The 20671-nt window shown below is 31.3% G+C and overlaps 1 protein-coding gene across 2 annotated transcripts in view; it reads left to right on the top strand.

Annotated features, from left to right (window-relative positions):
• Positions 1-19278, top strand: part of LOC145277615 (uncharacterized) — a 578013-nt gene extending 558735 nt beyond the window's left edge. For both annotated transcript variants that reach the window (XM_080129145.1, XM_080129146.1), the window contains exon 4: positions 13299-19278. In XM_080129145.1, coding sequence (XP_079985271.1) covers positions 16319-17404 — 1086 coding nt within the window. In that variant the 5' untranslated portion in view covers positions 13299-16318 and the 3' untranslated portion in view covers positions 17405-19278. The remainder of the gene's footprint in view (positions 1-13298) is intronic.
• Positions 19279-20671: the final 1393 nt, after the last annotated feature.

Here is a 20671-nt window from a genome sequence, read left to right as displayed (position 1 = left end):
ATCAATTTTGTTCTTCCCTTATCAAGCCAACCAAGGACATCTCCGAAGTCTACGACCATTGCAAGGCAGCAACTATAGGTGGATAAAGGCGTTGAAACTGTTTAAACCAGAAATCCATCACCCCATCTTCCAGTTTGTCATCCTTCGTATGTCAGCCTTCACGTCATCAATGGTTATCACAACGTTTTTCATCTACTGCATTCTTGATAACCTTTCTCTGACCTCTCCCAAACAGATAGCCTTTTTATTATCTCGCCCTTCGACAGACCAAATCCCACTCCAGAACTTCCTGGCATCTTTTGCATTTGGAGTGTTGTTATTTCCCGCCTGTTTACTACCATTTAATTCTTTATAAAGCTGTGACTGATTGTTCTGGAAAAGGTTGTTCTGCCGACACGCAACACTATTTTCAACAAAGTTCCGAATTTTCATCCCACCAGTGTGGACCTTTCAACAATGTTAGAACGCTCATCGTTTCTTTTTTCAGCAATTTATACCTCTTTCAAGCTCGTCCTTGGTTGTATGTCCTAGTTTAACTCCTTTTCTTATTTCTTCTATTCTACAAATGTCTTTCCGCCACCGTTTAATACTTTCTTCAAGCCGCCCCTGCCAGTATGGCCTTCTATCCTTCATTTCTGTCTTTTTCTTCTTTATTAAGTCAAGACGATTCGCAATAACTTATGACGCTGCATACAGAACCCTGTTAAGTTCCGTAATCAATATGTTCTTTCTTATAATGTTGTGAATTATTCTTTGATCTATTTTTACCTCGTTTTCACCTTCCGCCTATCACTTCTCTTCATGCTTTGAATATCTAGGATCTCGTCTCTAAGAAGAACCTCTCTTGACTTCTGAAGTACTTCTTTTTCTACAGGAGTAAAAGTTCGAACTTCGTCACCACTTCTCCATACATCTGCTCATTTGACTGGTTCCATTGTCTCAGAGTCAATGATATCATCTGTCTTAGATCATTCAAACTCCTTATCAATTCCCCTAACCATAGAATTCCATTCCTCCTCAGTTGCCGCCCCCCATCATCGCTTACATTTCCCTTCTGCACTTCCACTCTCTCAATGCTTGAATCAGAGCTGGTTTTATAAATTTTACTTTTATTATTCATTTCATTCCTAACCATTCGGTCAATCTCTTCTCTTTCAATCACTGAATGTAGGTTGTTATTATCTGTTTGTTTTAACTGGGATACCAAACTCGCGACATTTCTTACACCTCGTCCTTCTAATAATAATAATAATAATAATAATAATATATAATAATAATAATAATAATAATAATAATCGGCTACTGATACAAAGCACACAGTAACATGACATGAAATCATGAAAACTGAAACTGTATAAATGAAAAAAACAACGCGCCCCACCTTTTTTTTTACTGTGGGTGTCACGATAAACAGGCACCACACACAATCATTGAACATTCAACATCTCTCGAAAAATAAAATTTGTTGAAAAATTTATTTTAAAAATTATATTCAGTCTAAATTTATATTCAGTACGTTTTTTGTGTTGCTTTTATTTAGTGTATTTCTATTGTTTTTCCAGTTTGTTTGATTTTTTAAGTAGTCTGCGCCTGTTACTGTGCTAGGCCTTATCCGATGATTGCCGGTCGCGCCCAATTTATGATTGACGGGATATCCCGAGAGTCCGAGCCAAATTATGCAGGATTACCTCTTAAGATATTTTCCATTTTTATCTACTTCTCTCCTACAGACACTGCCATCTCTCTCTCTCTCTCTCTCTCTCTCTCTCTCTCTCTCTCTCTCTCTCTCTCTTTCTTCGAAGACAAAAAAGAACATTTATTTCTTCCCTCTCTCTCTCTCCCCCCCCTCTGTCTCGCTCTCTCGTTCTCTTTCGCTCTCATGCACACCTTAGAATTCACGATTTTCGTAAAAACATGTTTAGCATTCCTAAAACAACAAAAACAAAAAACTTTGTGGATCAAATAAAAATTAATGATGAAAATCCTTAAAAAAAATACCAATTGTACTTCATCTAAGAATTTACAGTTAAAAATAAAACATTCATATTTTCTTGAAAAAAATAAGTTATTGATATATAATTTGCGGAAAATAAATATTGAAAAAGAAAGAAAAGATTTATATTCCATCCCTATACGGAAGGGATTTTCTGTTGTTTTCCGGTTTGTTTGTTTGTTATGTTTTTTTTTAATTAGCCTGCGTCTGTTACTGTGCTCGAATGTATCCGATGATTTTCGGTCACGCCCGATCCATAATTGACGTGATATCCAGAGAATCTGTTCCAAATTCTGCAAGATTACCTGTTAGGATATTTTCTATATTTATCTACTTCTCTGCCAACCCACAATTTTTTTTGTTGCCACTTGCTGGTGGGGATGTTGATGACGATTATCACAGTATAAATTTGGGGGGATTATGTTCCCCCCTCCATAAAAGGTGGGTTGTCTACGCCGAAAGCCATTTTTTTAAATGGGCATGTGGGGGTGTCTATTCCGAACTCTGTTCTTAAGATAAAGAGGTTGGTGGTGTATATTCCGACAACTGTTCTTAACATGATGAGTTTGGGATGTCTATTCAAAACGCCGTTCTAAACATGACAATACTCAAAGAAGTGATGTGAAAAACCTGTAATTGTTTCGTTTTATACATACTTGTTTTGAAACAGAACTGTTTAGAAGCATAATTGTTTTGAAACTTAATTGTTTAGAAACATAATTGTTTTGAAACAGAATTGTTTTGAAACGTAATTGTTTTGAAACATAATTGTTATGAAACATAATTGTTTTGAAACTTAATTGTTTAGAAACATAATTGTTTTGAAACAGAATTGTTTTGAAACGTAATTGTTTTGAAACATAATTGTTATGAAACATGATTGTTTTGAAACATAATTGTTTTGAAACATAATTATTTTAAAACATAATTGTTTTGAAACGTAATTATTTTGTTTTATACGTCAGACATAAAAATCGAATTTACTTTAATCCTATTGGCGGAAGAGTTGAAAAAGAGGAAGATGTGAACAACAAACGGAAATACCTAGGACTTTTATCACTGATTTCGATCACTCTAAACAGCTCAGAAAAAGTGCCAACCTCTTAAACCTCCGTTTATACCTTCTAGTATTATACCATCGGTCCTGTTTTCGTAGTTATATTCATTTATATTGCGTTACGCATTCCCTTAATTATTGCTTTTATTCACACAGTACCTGCATGTATTTTTGCTACATTTTTGCGGGAAGGCGGGCTTCCACCGGGCAACGGTTAACGGGGCCTGCTTGTTAGAAGATCACTTTTAAGCAATTATATGAGAAAATATTAACATAACAATTCACAAGGGTATTTAATAACATTTATTGTTTAGATTCATTATGTCTCTCGAGCAACGTAGAGGGAAACAGGTCCTGCAAATATGCACTATTTTAGGATTAAATGAACTCATCCAGACATTTTTCATTGAACTATGAGCCCAGACTTTTACATGCTATTTCTCACAAGGCCAGTTTTCAGCTTTATCTACACTCTTGTAAATATACCGTCTAGTTTTCTTAATTATTATCGCCGCTTTAAGGTTATTACACTGACTCCGAAGAAACAATTCTTATATGCCACAACATTGGAACACTTATTCAGAATTCTTTATCACAAATTTATTTTCGTGTGTATTTGGCACTAATTTGGCGACAAAGAATTCAGAATCACTCGAAGACAAAACAGTCCAGCTTTATGTTGCACGCTATACTATGGACGAAAACGTTGATCTACTATTCATATGTAAGACTAAAAAAACATATTTATGCTATTATCTAGATATTTGGCAATAATAGAACGAGAACTTGAAATCAAACTGTATGTTAATAAGCACATTGTGTAAATTCTACAAAGACAAACACGCTAAAACGTTGTGGAAATTAGAAATTTTCGCTTCATGTGTGAGACAGAAGAGTTTAGAGAACAAGCTATGGAAATTATAGTGAACAGAAACATAAAAATAATCGAAAACACGTAAAAAAAATTCATACAAACGTAACTTTCGCCTTTCACTGGTATGTTAAACGACTGCATGTATACTGCTATTACATATAATACATAACACACATACATACACACATACACATACACGTATTCGATGTTAGTAGCCTATATAGCAATATCCCACACAACCTATGAAAAGAAACTATCTCATATTGGATTGACAAACATACACATCCTTTACACCCCAGATTCACTAAACAATTAGTGATTGACAGCATTGACATAATCCTCAATAACAATTCCTTCCAATTCAATAATGACAATTACATCCAAATACAAGGCACAGCAATGGGTACTAAAATGGCACCGACATATGCCACCCTTATACTCGCCTTCTTAGAAGAGACCGTTAATGAAAAGATAGAGCAGAAATACGGGCACAATATAAAAACACTCTTCATAAAATCTTGGAAATGATACCTAGACTACTGCTTTATCCCCTGGAAGACCACATGGGGGGATATCAGAGAACTCCACTCTTTGCTACAAAATCTACACCCAAAATAAACTTTATATTAGAACAAAGCCCCACAAAACTACCTTTCCTAGACATCCTAGTAATAATCAAAAACAACCAAATAATTACAGACATCTACCACAAACTCACAGGACCTCAACAATACCTCCACCTCAAAAGCCACCTGAGACATAACTATAAATATTATATTATATTATAAATTTATAGATATGTCTCGGAAGTAGAGTGAAAAGCACATCTTATTTTTCTTTTATTAATATTTTTTTCCTTGTACACATTTTTGTGAATTATTCCGTGGATTTCTGCCTTTGGATTAGTATGGACCATCTTCTTCCAATTACGGGATTTCCTTGGATTTTACTTGTACAAATGGAAATTCTTTTAACTTTCTTGAAGTTTTACATTTGGATTTTAGCGTCACTGGATTTTTTATCTTACACCAGACTATACATTCATGTGTAATCACCTTTTTCTTCACCATATTCCCTCTGCTTGACTTATTTTGTTTTCAAGTAAGATTTTGATATAATTGTTGTTTCATCAAATACTTCTGCATGCAAAATCCGATCCCGCATTTTGCTAATTCCTACCCTCTGATGAGAAGGAGAGTATTTCTTCAAAACTCCGCGGATTAAGGACTATCCATTTATCTAGTGTTTCCTTTTCAGATTAAATATGTTTTTAACTCATTTCAAAGTGTTTTTTAACATATTTCATTAACTGTTTGCTTATATATATATATATATATATATATATATATATATATATATATATATAATTTCTTTTCTTAAGTAAAATGTATTCTGTACGTAGAAATAATTTGTTTATTTCGCTTCTGTTACTTAAAATAATATGAGGTTCTTTGAAGCGTAGGAGATTGAATTTTTTATTCAGAAAATCGATCTGGATTATTTAGATCACTACAGGTATTGGTATTTCGTGCTATTTTCACTTGATTCTCAACGTGCCTCTATTTTCCTTAAGCCCACAGTAGTGGTTTGCTAATGCTGAAGAAGAGGCATAATATATAATCACTAGAAATAGTAATTACACAAACTACCTATTTACTAGAAAATAAATGCCTAAAAAAATACCTATTTAGAAGGCCAAATGATTTTGGCAAATAAAAGCCGGATTAACAATAAATATTAAAGGAGTACGAGTTACTTGATGGTAAGACCTAACAAAAAGAGAACTAGCGAATCATTACTAGGAGCTCAAAGCAAGTATCCGTTCGCCAATAGTTGAGTGATAAATTGTACGACAACCCAGCATAAGTAGCGATTTAGAGGACCAGTGCAAATACAGTCTCCATGTGAAATTCGAATCCTAAACTTTAAGTAACCTACAAAAACTATAAACTAAATAATTAACAACGGGTCATGGAATAAATACTACTTTAGTATAATAATCTGTACACACACACACACACACACACACACACACACACACCCATATATATATATCTGTGTGCGTTTCTGATTGTATATATATATATATACATACATATATAGTGTGTGTGCATAAAACACAATATTAAAACGAAACTAAACCTAATCTAACATAACAAATATGAATAAAATGTCTAAAATTTAATATTTAAGAAAGAATAACGAACAATCAATGTAAATTTAAAGTCTAACTTACTTTATGTGATAAAAGCCTGATTATTGGCTAGTGAAATAAACAGCGAGGATAACAAATATTCTGTCTTCTCCGCAAGTAAATTTAATATTAATTGTATACACAAGCACGCACAGTAACTCCAAAACGTGAAATACTCTGTGTAGATTAATCGACACACATACACCCACGTACTCGTAAACTCAAATTACAGGTATACTGAGGTCAAATATATATATATATATATATATATATATATATAGAGAGAGAGAGAGAGAGAGAGAGAGAGCGAGAGAGAGAGAGAGAGAAAGAGAGTTCCTTGAGTTTTTAACTAACTATTGTTACCCACGAAGGGGTGCTTGCGCGTGAATTTCTTGTGGCAGGAGGTGCGTAATCTCGAACCACACATCTTCTGAGTCAACATTTTTAAACAATAGAAGCAAATGAAGTGTATGTAAAAGACGATTGGAAAATAATGCCGAGATAAGCGGGAAGCACATACAACGCCCAAAATTCCCAAATAGTCACCTATCTGGTACTAACGGGCTTAAATTCGATTTTCTGACGAGAATCGGTGTGTCAACGCAATTATGCCGTATTATATATATATATATATATATGTGTGTGTGTGTGTGTGTGTGTATAAATTATAAACCTAAGTATATGAATAACGCTTTTATCCTTAGCATGAAAAAACGACTTTCAGTCTCAACCGTTGCCAATGTAGGCAATATAGGTTCTAATAATGATAAAATAAACAATATAGTGATTAATATTAGGATTGAATTAGGTGAACTAAATTTGGAGAGAGTATATATCTGTAGAATACCTAATGAATGTCCGTTGGAGGGCAATTGCTTACTTTTTTAACTATGTACAAATATGAAGTTAAGTGTGATAACAGCAAAAAGATATACCTAAGGGGACTGACTGTTATTTTAGGACATATGCAGAAAGCATGTTGCATCATTTACAATATAACCTTAGAGTCAACCAATAGAGATGTAGATAATGATAGAAATGAGAATAGAACATAAATGAGTATTCAAAAATAAGAAGAGGAACACACCTGCATTAGGTGATTGGGTTGCGAAACTACATAAATATAAAAAAGTTTGAATCAAAATGGTCAATATTAGATAAGGCTAGAATATATAAACCGATTAAATCAAAAATGTATAATCCGTGAACACAACATTATAAATTCTAAAGCGGAAACCGTTAACAAAAGGTTAGATACTATACAAAGCTGTCTTCATAGAAATAAATTCCTGTTATCACGCCTAAAACCTGATTGAAATAAATGTACAAATGGAAATTAACAGAATATATTCAGGATGAAATATAACTGTGTAAAGAGAATTCTTAAATTTAACACTAAGACTTTAAAATGTTTTAATGAATAAATACATTCGGTTATTTTCAACTTAGCATATACGAAATATAATAGAAATATAATTAGTTTACGTTTAAATGATCGTTATCAGTAATAAAATTACACTCGGGTAGTTTCAACATTATAACAGTAGAAAAAAGCTTAAATTAAATATAAAACTTAAATTTAAGATATAATAATATAGTAAAATTAAGGAAAATTTAAGTTTATAATTTATAAAATTAACCTTTTCATTACAAATCTTTCCTAAGAAATAAGATATTATGCAAAATCAATTATGTATACAGAAGTGAAACGAAACTATAGTAGATTGAAGATAATATAATCAGGACATAAATTAGAAGTTAATGATTTAGTTTAGTATTTTAAGAATAAAGTAATTAAATAAATAATTTGAAGAAGAACAATTATCTATAATATGAATCTCACCCGTCTGTTTAACTGTATTTATGCATGCTTGTATGTTTGCTTAAAACTTTCAACAGATGCGACAGATTTTCAAGGAATCGATATTGCCTAAGAGATCGATACTTCGAACGACAAATATCGAAACATTGGCTAAAAACATAAATCTCTTTGCCCTCAACTGGACAGTTTCCTAGAAGGAATAGTTGTTTTTCTCGCTGATATTTTCGAAAGTTATCCCTAGCCGTCATTCAAACCTTCGCCTTTTTTGATTTGGCGATGGATGCAATAGACTAGATGTCACGTTCTTTTTTTTTCACATTCTTTTCCGTCTTTGCGGTTCGGGTTCGAGCCTGCTTGACTAATACTACTTTTTTGTTGCTCAACAAACACCCCAAAACACCCGAGAAACGTCGGGCGCCCAGGCTATCCATTTAAATAAATAAAAAAATACACAGAGCTATAATGTAATATTTATATAGGTAATTAGTTCAAATATGATTTAAAAAGTAGAAAACCGAAAATGTGGGTCATTTATAATTAAACAAAAGAAACATAGAATAATGGGAAAGAGGTAGGTAAAACTGCGTGCTCTCTTTAATTAGAAATACGTTGATATATGTACAAAAAGTTTATTTTGCCGTCTAAATAGTGGTTATGTTGAAATCTTTTTAAATGACAAAGTTTATATTTCTCCGAATGATCACGAAACAACTGTAACGAATATGAAAAACACAATACGATACTATCATATTTTATTTTTATTGTTTTGATTTTGTGAAAATATTATATATATGTGTGTATATATATATGTATATATATATATATATATATTAACAAAAGAACATATAAATATAAACAAACACACTATCATCATGTACGTATTAGATCTACGACAAAATTTCTTCTGGCTTCACAATTTAACGGCCAGAAAATCTAAACAACCTGATTTCGACTAGTATTTTTGTGTCCCTACATCACTTATATAATTACAGCTGCTCGACAGATGATGACTGATATTATTTCAACAGAGATATGGTTTTACGAATGGCACATGATTTGATATAGAATAATTATATATTTATATATAAGTATATATATATATATATATATATATATATATATGTGTGTGTGTGTGTGTGTGTGGTTTTCGTACAACACTGTGTTTATATATTTCGCAGTCATTTAATAGAAAAATATACCTGAATTTTCAAATGTAGACGATATCGATTTTGAGGTAATTGTAGTTTGTTTCCAATGCATACACACGCGAATATATATATATATATATATATATATATATATATATAATATATACATATATGTATAAATGTATATATACGTATATATATATTATGATAATTATAAAATTACTACAGACATCAGTGTTTCATCCTTTCGGGAATCATCAGTAAATGGTGCTACGATTACCACCGGTATATATATATATATATATATATATATATATATATATATATATATATATATATATATATATATATATATATATATATATATAATTGTAAAGAAGTTACCCATAGCGGAAATTCAGTCGACTAAAATAAGATGGAAAACGGGGTGAGGAAAAGGAAAAAAATGGGGGAAGTTACAGTTAACAAATGTACAATTCAATAAAATGAATAAGTCGATTAAAAACAAGATCGTTCAAATACACTCGAAGCGCTTTTCGTAAGTAACTTCCCCCATTTGTTTTTCCTTTTCATTACCCCGTTTTCCATGTTACTTTAGCCGACTGAATTTCCGCTATGGTCCACTTCCTTATAATTATTCTAAAATTTTGCCAATCGAATAAAGATATATGCATACATATATATATATATATATATATATATATATATATATATATATATATAACGTATCGCAAAATCAAAAAAAAACAACATCTAAATAAATATGTTTGCTTGCTTCCCACCGGACTACACCTTGGGTTTCTTCAAGTTCAATATAACAACATAAACGAATTCCTGATAAACTACCCCCTTAAGTAAGACACTTTATCAAATCACCAATACTAATGATTACTATGATACTATCCCATTGATTACTGTACACACAATAACACTTATCCCCGAGTCGTTTCCGGACCTTGATAAGTGGTGACCTCTATGTAAAAAGAAATCGCGATATATCCAAACACCCGTGCGAGATCGATGAGCGGTTAGCTATTAGGCTCCTTACCATGGGGTCATAATTTCTAGTCTCGCTAGATTGAGTCCCCGTGATGAGTCGTAGACGACGAAACGCCTGTCAGTGAATAATGATATTTTATAAACAATATATATGCCGCTCCTCATATGATGGTACCAAATAGGTTACAATGAAAATTATTCCAAACTCCCATTTTGGTTAAAAAATGCACTTTCGTAAATAATTGAATTCATTCAAAACGTATCGCAAAAAACAAAAACAAACAATATCTAAGTAAATCGCGATATATCCGAACATTCGTGCGAGATAGATAAGTGGTAAGGGGTTAGGCTCCTAACCGTGGGGTCAGGATTTCGAATCTCACTAGATTCAGTCACGCTGATGAGTTGTAGACGACAAAACACACGTCAGTTGATCATTATATTTTAATAACAATATATATATATAATTTATAACATTCCGTGTTATATATATATATATATATATATATATATATATATATATATATATATATATATATATAACTATCCCATCTATTTCCATGTTAGGTTCTTGCAATTTCGTCTATTTTATCCGGTGTGTGAGTCGCAGATGATATTTCAGTTAAGCCCAAAAAGGTTTATGTAATGCTGGGTCGGTGAACGATACTTTATTTCTTTGCCCTTGTTAAACGTAGTCTAATAATGTTTTATGTTACTTTTTCATAATGCCATAGGTGCATGTAACCCTCCACTTATGATCAATCACAGCGTCTTCGAGGGCCGTGGACATTATTTAAGCAACTAGGAGATTGCTGTCATATATATCCCCCCCCACATATATATATATATATATATATATATATATATATAAAATAAAAGTAAATGCCATGCCATACTTTAATTTATTGTCAGTTAAAAAGACAACCACTCTTATTGCTTATGTCTATACAAGGGCCCGACAATTTTTTCGGACACTTAAGTATTCGACTTTTCGAGTACCATAGAGTGGCTAAATTCCTTCACTAGAATAGCATAAAAATATAATAAAAATGGAAGAAAATCGACTAGGTAAGGAATATTTAATTTTCATCATTTTTTACAAAATGCACGCGACATTATTTTTCGGACATCGTTGAAAAACTCTTAATAGTCTGTAATATCATCTTTCTTCTCAATAAAGTTTATCAATCTCTCTTCATATGATAAAGCATATGCACAATAACATCTCTACGTGTTTCTATTAGTTGTTTTTTGGCAGCTAGTATTCGTTCCCATAGCTGACCCTCTTTTGTCATTTCAGGTCCATCATAGATATATTGTGCAAGCATTTCCCAAACATTTTACATTACATTTAAATCTGGGTTTTTTGCAGGCCGTTCAAAAGTTGTCATATTCACTTTAGGCATCCAATCTGTCATGAGTTTTGACACATGGATGCTGCAATTGTCTTGCAGTAGAAGGGAATTATTCCCCATCTCTCTTCTTATCCTTGGCAGGGCATTATCGTTCAGCAACTGTTTGTAGGTTTCACTGTTCTGACGCCCTTTCAGTCACTCCAACCATATATTTCGATTAGCAAAGATAATACATAAAACCATAACTCTTCTGTCTCCTATCTGTCGCGTGTTCGGTAAAACAAGCTCACCCCTTCTCAACCAAGTACACCATCCATCTGACCCACCAAACTTGAAACGCTTCTCATCAGTAAATATAGCCTTCATAAAGTTAACATGCTTTGTTAATCATCTTTTAGCACTCTCCAGTCTTGCTCCTTTGTGTTACTTTGTTAGTGTATATGTTTTGCATATTTCAAACAAATACTATGCAGCGTTCTTTGTACTGTTCGGACGTTTACATCCAATTCAAATTTCTCCTTCACTTTTCATGCTGTAAATCTTCCTCCACATGTCAAAAGCCGTATCACAGTCCTCTTCATTCTCCTTTCAGTTCTCTTGCCAATTGATCTTTTCCGTCCTCTCTCCTTTTTCGCTTGGAATTCGTCTTCAGCATGTATTCGACCGTTGATTTCCACAGCATCAAATCCAGGGTGATCCTTTTAATGCTGACGCCATCTTCCCGCTTCTTTCGTGCCAACAAACGACTTCTTTTTAATGCATTTTACCTCATTAAACTAAATTGTTTTGCAAGAAAAATAGAACAGATAAGTGATTCTAATGATGACAGTTAAGTGTATCAGCAGAGAATTTGCATAAAACAACATACACATGAACATAACTCTTAATAAAATACGATTTTTTGTCATTTCCTAAAAATAGTGTCGCGCAAGTTTTTGCAAAAATCACAAAAAAAATAAAAATTATCAAGGCTAAACTAAAAAAAAATAATACCATCAGTAGTGGATTGTCACTCCTCAACTACGAACTTACAATCTGTAAAATTTTTGCAACTAGTAACCACCTTGAAGTACATTTTTCATATTGTCAGGCCACTGTACTGTTTTGAAATTAATTTCTCAGTACATCGATCTTTACTATATAGATAAATATTTCATATCACCAGACAAATAGGCACGCACACAGAGCATACACACACACACACATACACATACACACAAACATATATATATATTAATTATTTTCGGCCACATGTTTCGCTATGCCACACATCAACGTGACTTAACGTAGCGAGGAATTAAAACGAATCTTAATATATTGCAGAGAGTACATAAACCCAATTCAACCTAAATATACTAAAGAAACTATGAAAAGCTGTGTGTAATTAACCTCATAAATATCTTGCCAGCACCGATTGTTTTAAATTGATATATGTTTAACATTATTAAATTATATATATATATATACATACATATATATATATATATATATATATATATATATATGTGTCTGTGTATGTGTGTGTATACATGTATACATATCTATGCATACGTATATCTGAATATTTGTTGTTGGATATTTGAATCTATTTCTTTCTCATACTTTTCTTTTCCTTTTTCTTTTTCTCTCCATAAATAGATACACACACTTATATATGTATGTGTGTATGTGTAAAGAGAGAGGAAGGAAGAGAAAGAGACAGAAATATTTAGTTAGAATAATCTAACAATCTATATTCAGATATATATGTATGCATATATATATACATACATGTATATATATATATATATATATATATATATATATATATATATATTGACATCAATGTCTAAATTTGTTTTGTTTTTTATTCGCAGATTAAAATTTAAATGGATTTACGTCTCAGCGTGGAAGCTACGCCGTTGCAGCAAGAAATGCCAGACTCCTAATTCACTCAACTTGTTCAGAATGATTAGTGGACAATTTCTATAGTCCTATGACGTCATATGTCGTATACTGACTGCGATAATCTTGATAACGAGAGAAGCAGAGGATTACTACTCATAACAATAAGATTCGGAAAGGATTAAATGTTATGACGTTACAAGTGTTGTCTGTCTGTGAAATAATGGCAATCTAATAAGAGTTACTTGTCCGTAAAGTTTCATCTGGAGCATTATTTCAGAAGGGGTCGCAGAACTTTTCAAATTAAAAGATTTCATGGTTATAATATAAATAATAATAATAACAACAACAGCAATAATAATAATAATAATAATAATAATAATAATAATAATAACAATAATAACACAATAGTGTTCATAATAATAAAGTGGGGAGTACAAAAAACCACAGGAGACTTGTTGTCACTCAGACTGCAGGAAACACCACAAGTTGTTCTCAAAAAGAGTTCTTTGATGATAGCGTGTGTACAAACTCAATAATAAGAATCATTAATACTACTACTCTAATATTACTACTGCTGTTACTTCTGCCTCTAATACTACTACAACAACAACAACTACTACTAATAATACTACTACTACCACCACTAATAATAATAATAATAATAATAATAATAATAATAATAATAATAATAATAAATTACAAAAGAAAAAGTGATGGCTGCCTGCACACCTGCGTATAATTGATTAATTTTGGTAAAATACGATACAATCGGCAACATAAAAATAGGTCAACTTACGTAACGAAACTAAAGATCTGTATCATATAATACACCCGTTTTACAAACACGACTTTTCAAATTCCCATCGAAGAATGACAATTGTTTTCCGCACGTTGTATGACACAATAAGTAAATATTTTAAAGCCATATATTATTCTGGAAACGCAGGTTCCCCTCTTCTGATCAATCACTAAACATACTTTCCTCACAAATACATAAACGTATGTTTATATAAAGACCTTTAGAATTGGTGTTTGAATATATAACAGGCAAAAAACACCATCGTTTCTATAATACTAAAATCCCAGACGTAAATATGTTCGAATTTTAAGAATAATGACCGTAAGACTGGCGCATGTTTGTAATCAATTTCTTTTAATTACATTTAGTTAAACCCTATTTGGCTAGAATTTATTACAGCGAAATATCCTGACAGAAATAATACATACGCCATTCATTGGCCGGTTCCTGTGGATAAGCAAAATGGTATTTACTAATGAAATAAAAATATAAAAATGGATTTAGGGATTCAGAAAATATATTCTCGATAATAAAAGAGAACTTTACTAAAATACGATAAAAAAACAATAGAAATGATATTTAATATTTTCATTTAAGCAAATTATATTAGGCATGAAAGAAATAATACAATAAAAAATAAAAGTGATGGAATTAAATCCAAACCAATTTAAGGAATTCAGTAATTATCATATAAATTGCTAATCAAAATATGAACTATGTTTTAAAAGTGTTAGACTTTAAAACATGTTTCAAACAAACTTTTAATCAGATTACACGTAAATGGTGATAAAAATGCATGCAGTTATATAAAAACACTATAATCATATGTATTCATTCAACTTCATTCAGGTTACATGACATTATCTCATTCTGTTATATTTCACAAGTAAATCCGTTGATCTTAATTTTTATGTAATTATTAAACAACGTTCTACTATCAGTCGTCTATAAGCGACCAAGTAATTACCAACATTTACTATTGCATTCTTATGCTGTAATCTATATGTTATATATTTTAAAATTATGATGAAAAAAAAACAAGATAATATTCAAAACAACGTATATGGTTAGCATCATATTCGGAGTTTAATTAAACATTGTAAATTTTTCGAAAATAAAATACTTCGCCAAGTTTGCTTTTCTTGTAAAAAAATATTCTTTCTTCTTTACAGGAAATACTTTAAATTATTCAGATTAAAATAAAACGCAATAGCTTTTAATGAACACCAGGTAGATATAAATTATAAATTATGATATGATGTATGACGACTTAAATATCATGTAAATCATAATAAAACAAATCATATATAGAACGAAGGAAAACTTGCTTTTTTATATAACAATCTCTACCTACAATGAATTGCCACGGATACACTTAAGTCGTTGTAGTTCTTTTATTATTGCATATATATATTACTTTAAATATAGAATGTAATATAATACGTTGTTTCTTACTCATAAGTTCAATAACGTTTAACGATATTTCTTAGTGCATATCGACAGGATCTTTAAAAAACACACTTATATCTAGTTTTATAATATTGTTGAGTAACGTTAACAAAAAACTATTAGCTAAACTTTAGGAGTTTTGTGTGAGCTTAATTTCTATTTAGTTCTAATTTGAAGATATAGCATAATAATTTTATGTGTAAGATTTATATGATATGATAATTTTATTTGTACTCATAAAATTTATTAAGTTCCAAATTGCCTAATAATAAATAGTTGATTGAATTAAGAATACAATGCGTACTAAATATATATATAGTTAAGGTTAAATCTAATATATTAAATTTCATATTGACTTATAATTATACTCAATGTTGGTGTATTTAACTGTAACGTTAGAACCATTACACATAATTTCAAAATAAATTGTTTTTTTATATAGTGCTGTTGTTGGTATAATTGAGATGAGGAATCTATAAATCCTTGTAATTCAACATAATATGGTTATATATAATTACTTTCAATATATATTTTAATAAATAACAAATTACATCACGTGATTTGAATATAGTAAAAAGGGCTATCTTTTCATATTAATAAATGTGTATAAGTTTTTGGATCACAATAATTATGTTGCAACATAACATATAAAGATCCATAAGCAATTTACCTATATCAGAGGATCGAGTATTTCGATTCTCTCAAATTTTGTTTACAGAATCAACCTTCTATCTAGTCTCTATGGATTTGCCAGAAAATATCACAGTCCTCTTAAACTATCTGAACATCACGCCTCCAGTGAGGAATCCGCATCATGAAGATCTGCGACGTATCTACGAAAAGTTTTTCGACCCCCTCATGCACTATATGCCACCTATTGTTGTTGTTACGAGTATCATTGGAAACTTGCTGTGTTTAGTCACTCTACGCCGACCACCCTTGAAAGCGTGTTCAATCGGCTATTATCTACGAGTAAAATGCGCGACCGATATTGCTCTGTTGTTGATGAAACCCGCCACCGACTGGGTTGCCCTTCATTTCCATTACATCCACCTGCCGAACCAATCAGACACAATATGCCGTCTTTGGCAATTTATGTGGAACATGGCGAACGGTGCTTCTACTTGGTTACCCGTCTGCATGATGATAGACCGGTACATAATTTTGTGGTATCAATGTAAGGCTTCAGAAAGATGCAACGTTTTTATGGCTAAAATTGCAATGGCTATGGTCTTCACGGGTTTGGTGGTAACAAACATTCACGCAATGTGGAGCGCTCTGCTCGAGTCAGGACAGTGCAACCAGATAAACCCAAACAACCCTAAACTCTACGAATTCGTATGGTTCTGGGCGGCAATGACAGCCAACTTTTACCTCCCGTTAATCCTTTTATTCGGGCTGAACATCTCCGTTCTCATCGCGATAATTGTCAAAGGTGGTCGAAGCCATTATGTCGGTCCGATGGCAACAGAGGAGATGGAAATGACATCGGTGAGCACTGGCGCGTGTGTCACATTTTTCTTGATCGCAACACCGGAACACATCTGCTACATGATATTGGAAAGCATGAACCATATGATCAACTTCGTCGTCGCTTACGTCACCCTCTACACATCCCAGTTGCTGGCGTCGCTCAATTATGCTCACATATTCATGTTCTGTGCTGCACTATCACCCACGTTTCGAGCAACACTACGCGAGATTTTCGTTAGCCTCTTCCAACGAAAGTTCAGACAATCTACCTACGAACTTGCTACGGCAAATAACAACACCGAAAGCACAGCGCTAGAATTGGAGAACGCACCGACACACTCTACAAATATTTGAAAACACTAATCAACATGATGCGTGAAAAAAAAACTAAATATATAAATCATGATCATATATATATATATATATATATATATATATATATATATATATATATATATATATATATATATAGATCAATGTACGTGTTCTCGTAAAGGATGGAATATAATCAATGAAGACTAGATAAGAACTTCTGGTAAACATAGAGATTTTATTCTTGTTAAATAAATGAGTATGTATAAAGAAGAATTTGATGCATATATTTTTGAGTCTTTACCGAACTAACTAAAATTAAGAGTAAAATAACTGTCTTTAAGAGTAAATATACATGTATGTATATTGGGTATAAATCGATCTTTATATATATATATATATATATATATAATAGAAATATATACAATGATTGTATGTAAGACAAACGTACATTATATATTGCGAAGATTGTTAATAGTCCTTCCAATAAGAATTTGTTATATATATCGTCACATCACATAACGATATATATATAAAGCCGGCGAGGAAGAAGTAAGAGCGAAATTGACCATCTCATTGCGAGTGACTATTGCTTCCTTTAAACAATGCAAGAAAAAAGTTAATCACCATGCTTGACGAGTTCCCTCTTAGGAACATTCAGCACATTTCTTACGCAATAACAACATTAATAACACATACTATAAATATATACAAGATTTATTTTTATTTCCAGTTCATATTTTTAGAAGAATTATGAATACACCCAACACACACACACGCAGGCACACACACACACGCACACACACATATATATGCATATGTATATATACTTATATATATATATATACACTATAGTTTACACCATATATATATATACTATAATTTACACCAGTGCATAGAGTATTATAAACATAAGACAATCTCGTATACATACATATATATGTGCATATATATATGTATATATATGTATATATATTCTGTGTTTTGTATAGTGTTAATGAAACTGTTAATTTGAACAAAAGCCTTTGCGCCTATACTGATGTCTTTATTGAACATTTACATTAATTGCAATGTATTTACCAACATGAAATGCAAAGAGTTTGATTCTGACCATTCCAAATTTGCAAAATGATGAATAAACTTCTACGATTAATATTGAAATTAATCCACTTGATTCATTTCCACGGACACGGACTGAAGAGGAAGCAGAATAAGAGAAATGTAAAAAATAATAAAAGAAATCTTGCATTGGTTTTCCTCATTTATGACATCATTTAAATAAATATGATATGAGAAAGACCGGTTGATTTTGCGTGCAAGTTGTATGGACATCATGGTTTTTATATAAGAAAGAAATGTCGAATATACAATAATCCGTACAAAATTGAGATATGATTTATTTAATATATATATATATATATATATATATATATATATATATATATATATATATATATATATATATCGATGCGACAATGAATATCTGTATAAAACAGAACACAAATTTACACGAATAAAATATACCAGAAAAACAATTAAAAGACGACTTTAGTCTCGTAATTCTGAACACTTTCTCACGACAAAACAAAAACTGTACACACACACAGCGTCTATATTTTCCTTGCTGCTGCTTACCTAGAACAAAGAAACTGTTTCCTTAAAATGTTTTCGTTTTAGTTTTAAAAAGAATTGACACACATGCAAACATATAAACGCAAAACTTGCATGGACACTCATATGTTATATTAGAAAATGTATAAATAGGAGAAAACGCAAGGATTGAAAGTAATGAAAAATAAATAAACACGGGATATGATTGGATGAAAACTTTCGATGATAATTATGCTTTTATTGATAATTGATATTCATAAAACTTCGATTTGATGAAAATATAAAATAAAATGTTGCTCCCACAATTGTTTGTTCTGACTGTATTAGTTTTTTTTTTATATTTGCGTTTTCTCTTATTTTCAATTTGAATGCAGTGTGTAAGAATAATATTCTATAAATACACGTGATATTAACACCCACACTCACACATACAGACGTATATATATATATATATATATATATATATATATATGATGTGATTCAGTGCTATAAAAGAAACATCAAGTGTCCTCAATCCATAGTGTACAGCATATATATTCTTTCAATAAACACTGTGTATGATTTAGCTTTGCTACTGTTGCATCAGCTGATAAACCGGCCAATTTTGTGCGAATAGAATTTCCAGTTGTCCTGTGAAACCGAGTGTTTAATGTATGAGCAAAACAATGTAAAATGCTCATTAATATATATATGAATATATATATATATTCATATATATTCATATATATATATATTCATATATATATATATTCATATATATATATATTCATATATATATATTCATATATATATTCATATATATATATATATATATATATTCATATACATATATATATTCATATATATATTCATATATATATATATGTGCATGTATATATATATATATATATGTATAATCTGGCACGAGTATATAAGCATATTTTTCATTTCTCCTGTAAGTGAATCAGAACTACAAACACACACATATACACGCCCGCGTGCTCACACACACACATACACACACACACACACATATGCATATACATGCAAACATAAATATTAGTTCGGTGCAAAAATAATGTCGTTTTTTAACGCTCAACTTAATGTAAACAAAAAACGGCATACTTTTTGCCCCAACCTAATATTAATGCGATGTACTTTACATACAAATTTCGAAATTACTTGTAAAATTTTGCATGGCAGAAAATGTTCTGGTCCTGTTGCCAAGTCGAATGCATACGCAGAGGAATGTAATTAACTCTCCGGAGATTTATTACTTAATTGCTTCTGCACGACGATGAACATTCCCCGTACAATTATATTTAATATGAAAATTTAATTTTCCCAAAACGAGGAATTTGATTAAAAAAAAGAATCACTGTATTGTAGACGATCTCTTATGGCTTTTTACGTTTGTCCTGTCTTTTGCGTCTTACGTAAAGAGTATGTGTTGATAACTAAAATGTGCAGACATGCCTGCTAAATTTCCATCCTAGATTTCGTTATGGAGATCCCATTTTTTATGTAATCAATTTTCATATTAAGATTTCCAGTAAGTGAAGATAGAAGACCGTAATTGTCTTAAAACATTTTAAAAAGTTATACATTCACAACACTTCAGTAGGAAGTATTAACATATAGGAGGAATATGCCAGCCTAAAACTTTGTTCTGTTGTGAATATCGATAATAGTCTCCCAACCTAAAGATATGTTTCGTTT

Source organism: Euprymna scolopes, chromosome 6, assembly GCF_053919585.1.
Source record: "Euprymna scolopes isolate OS-2025 chromosome 6, ASM5391958v1, whole genome shotgun sequence".
Classification (NCBI taxonomy): domain Eukaryota; kingdom Metazoa; phylum Mollusca; class Cephalopoda; order Sepiida; family Sepiolidae; genus Euprymna; species Euprymna scolopes.
The sequence above is the reverse complement of the archived record's forward strand: the minus strand, read 5'-3'. Positions and strand labels throughout refer to the sequence as shown.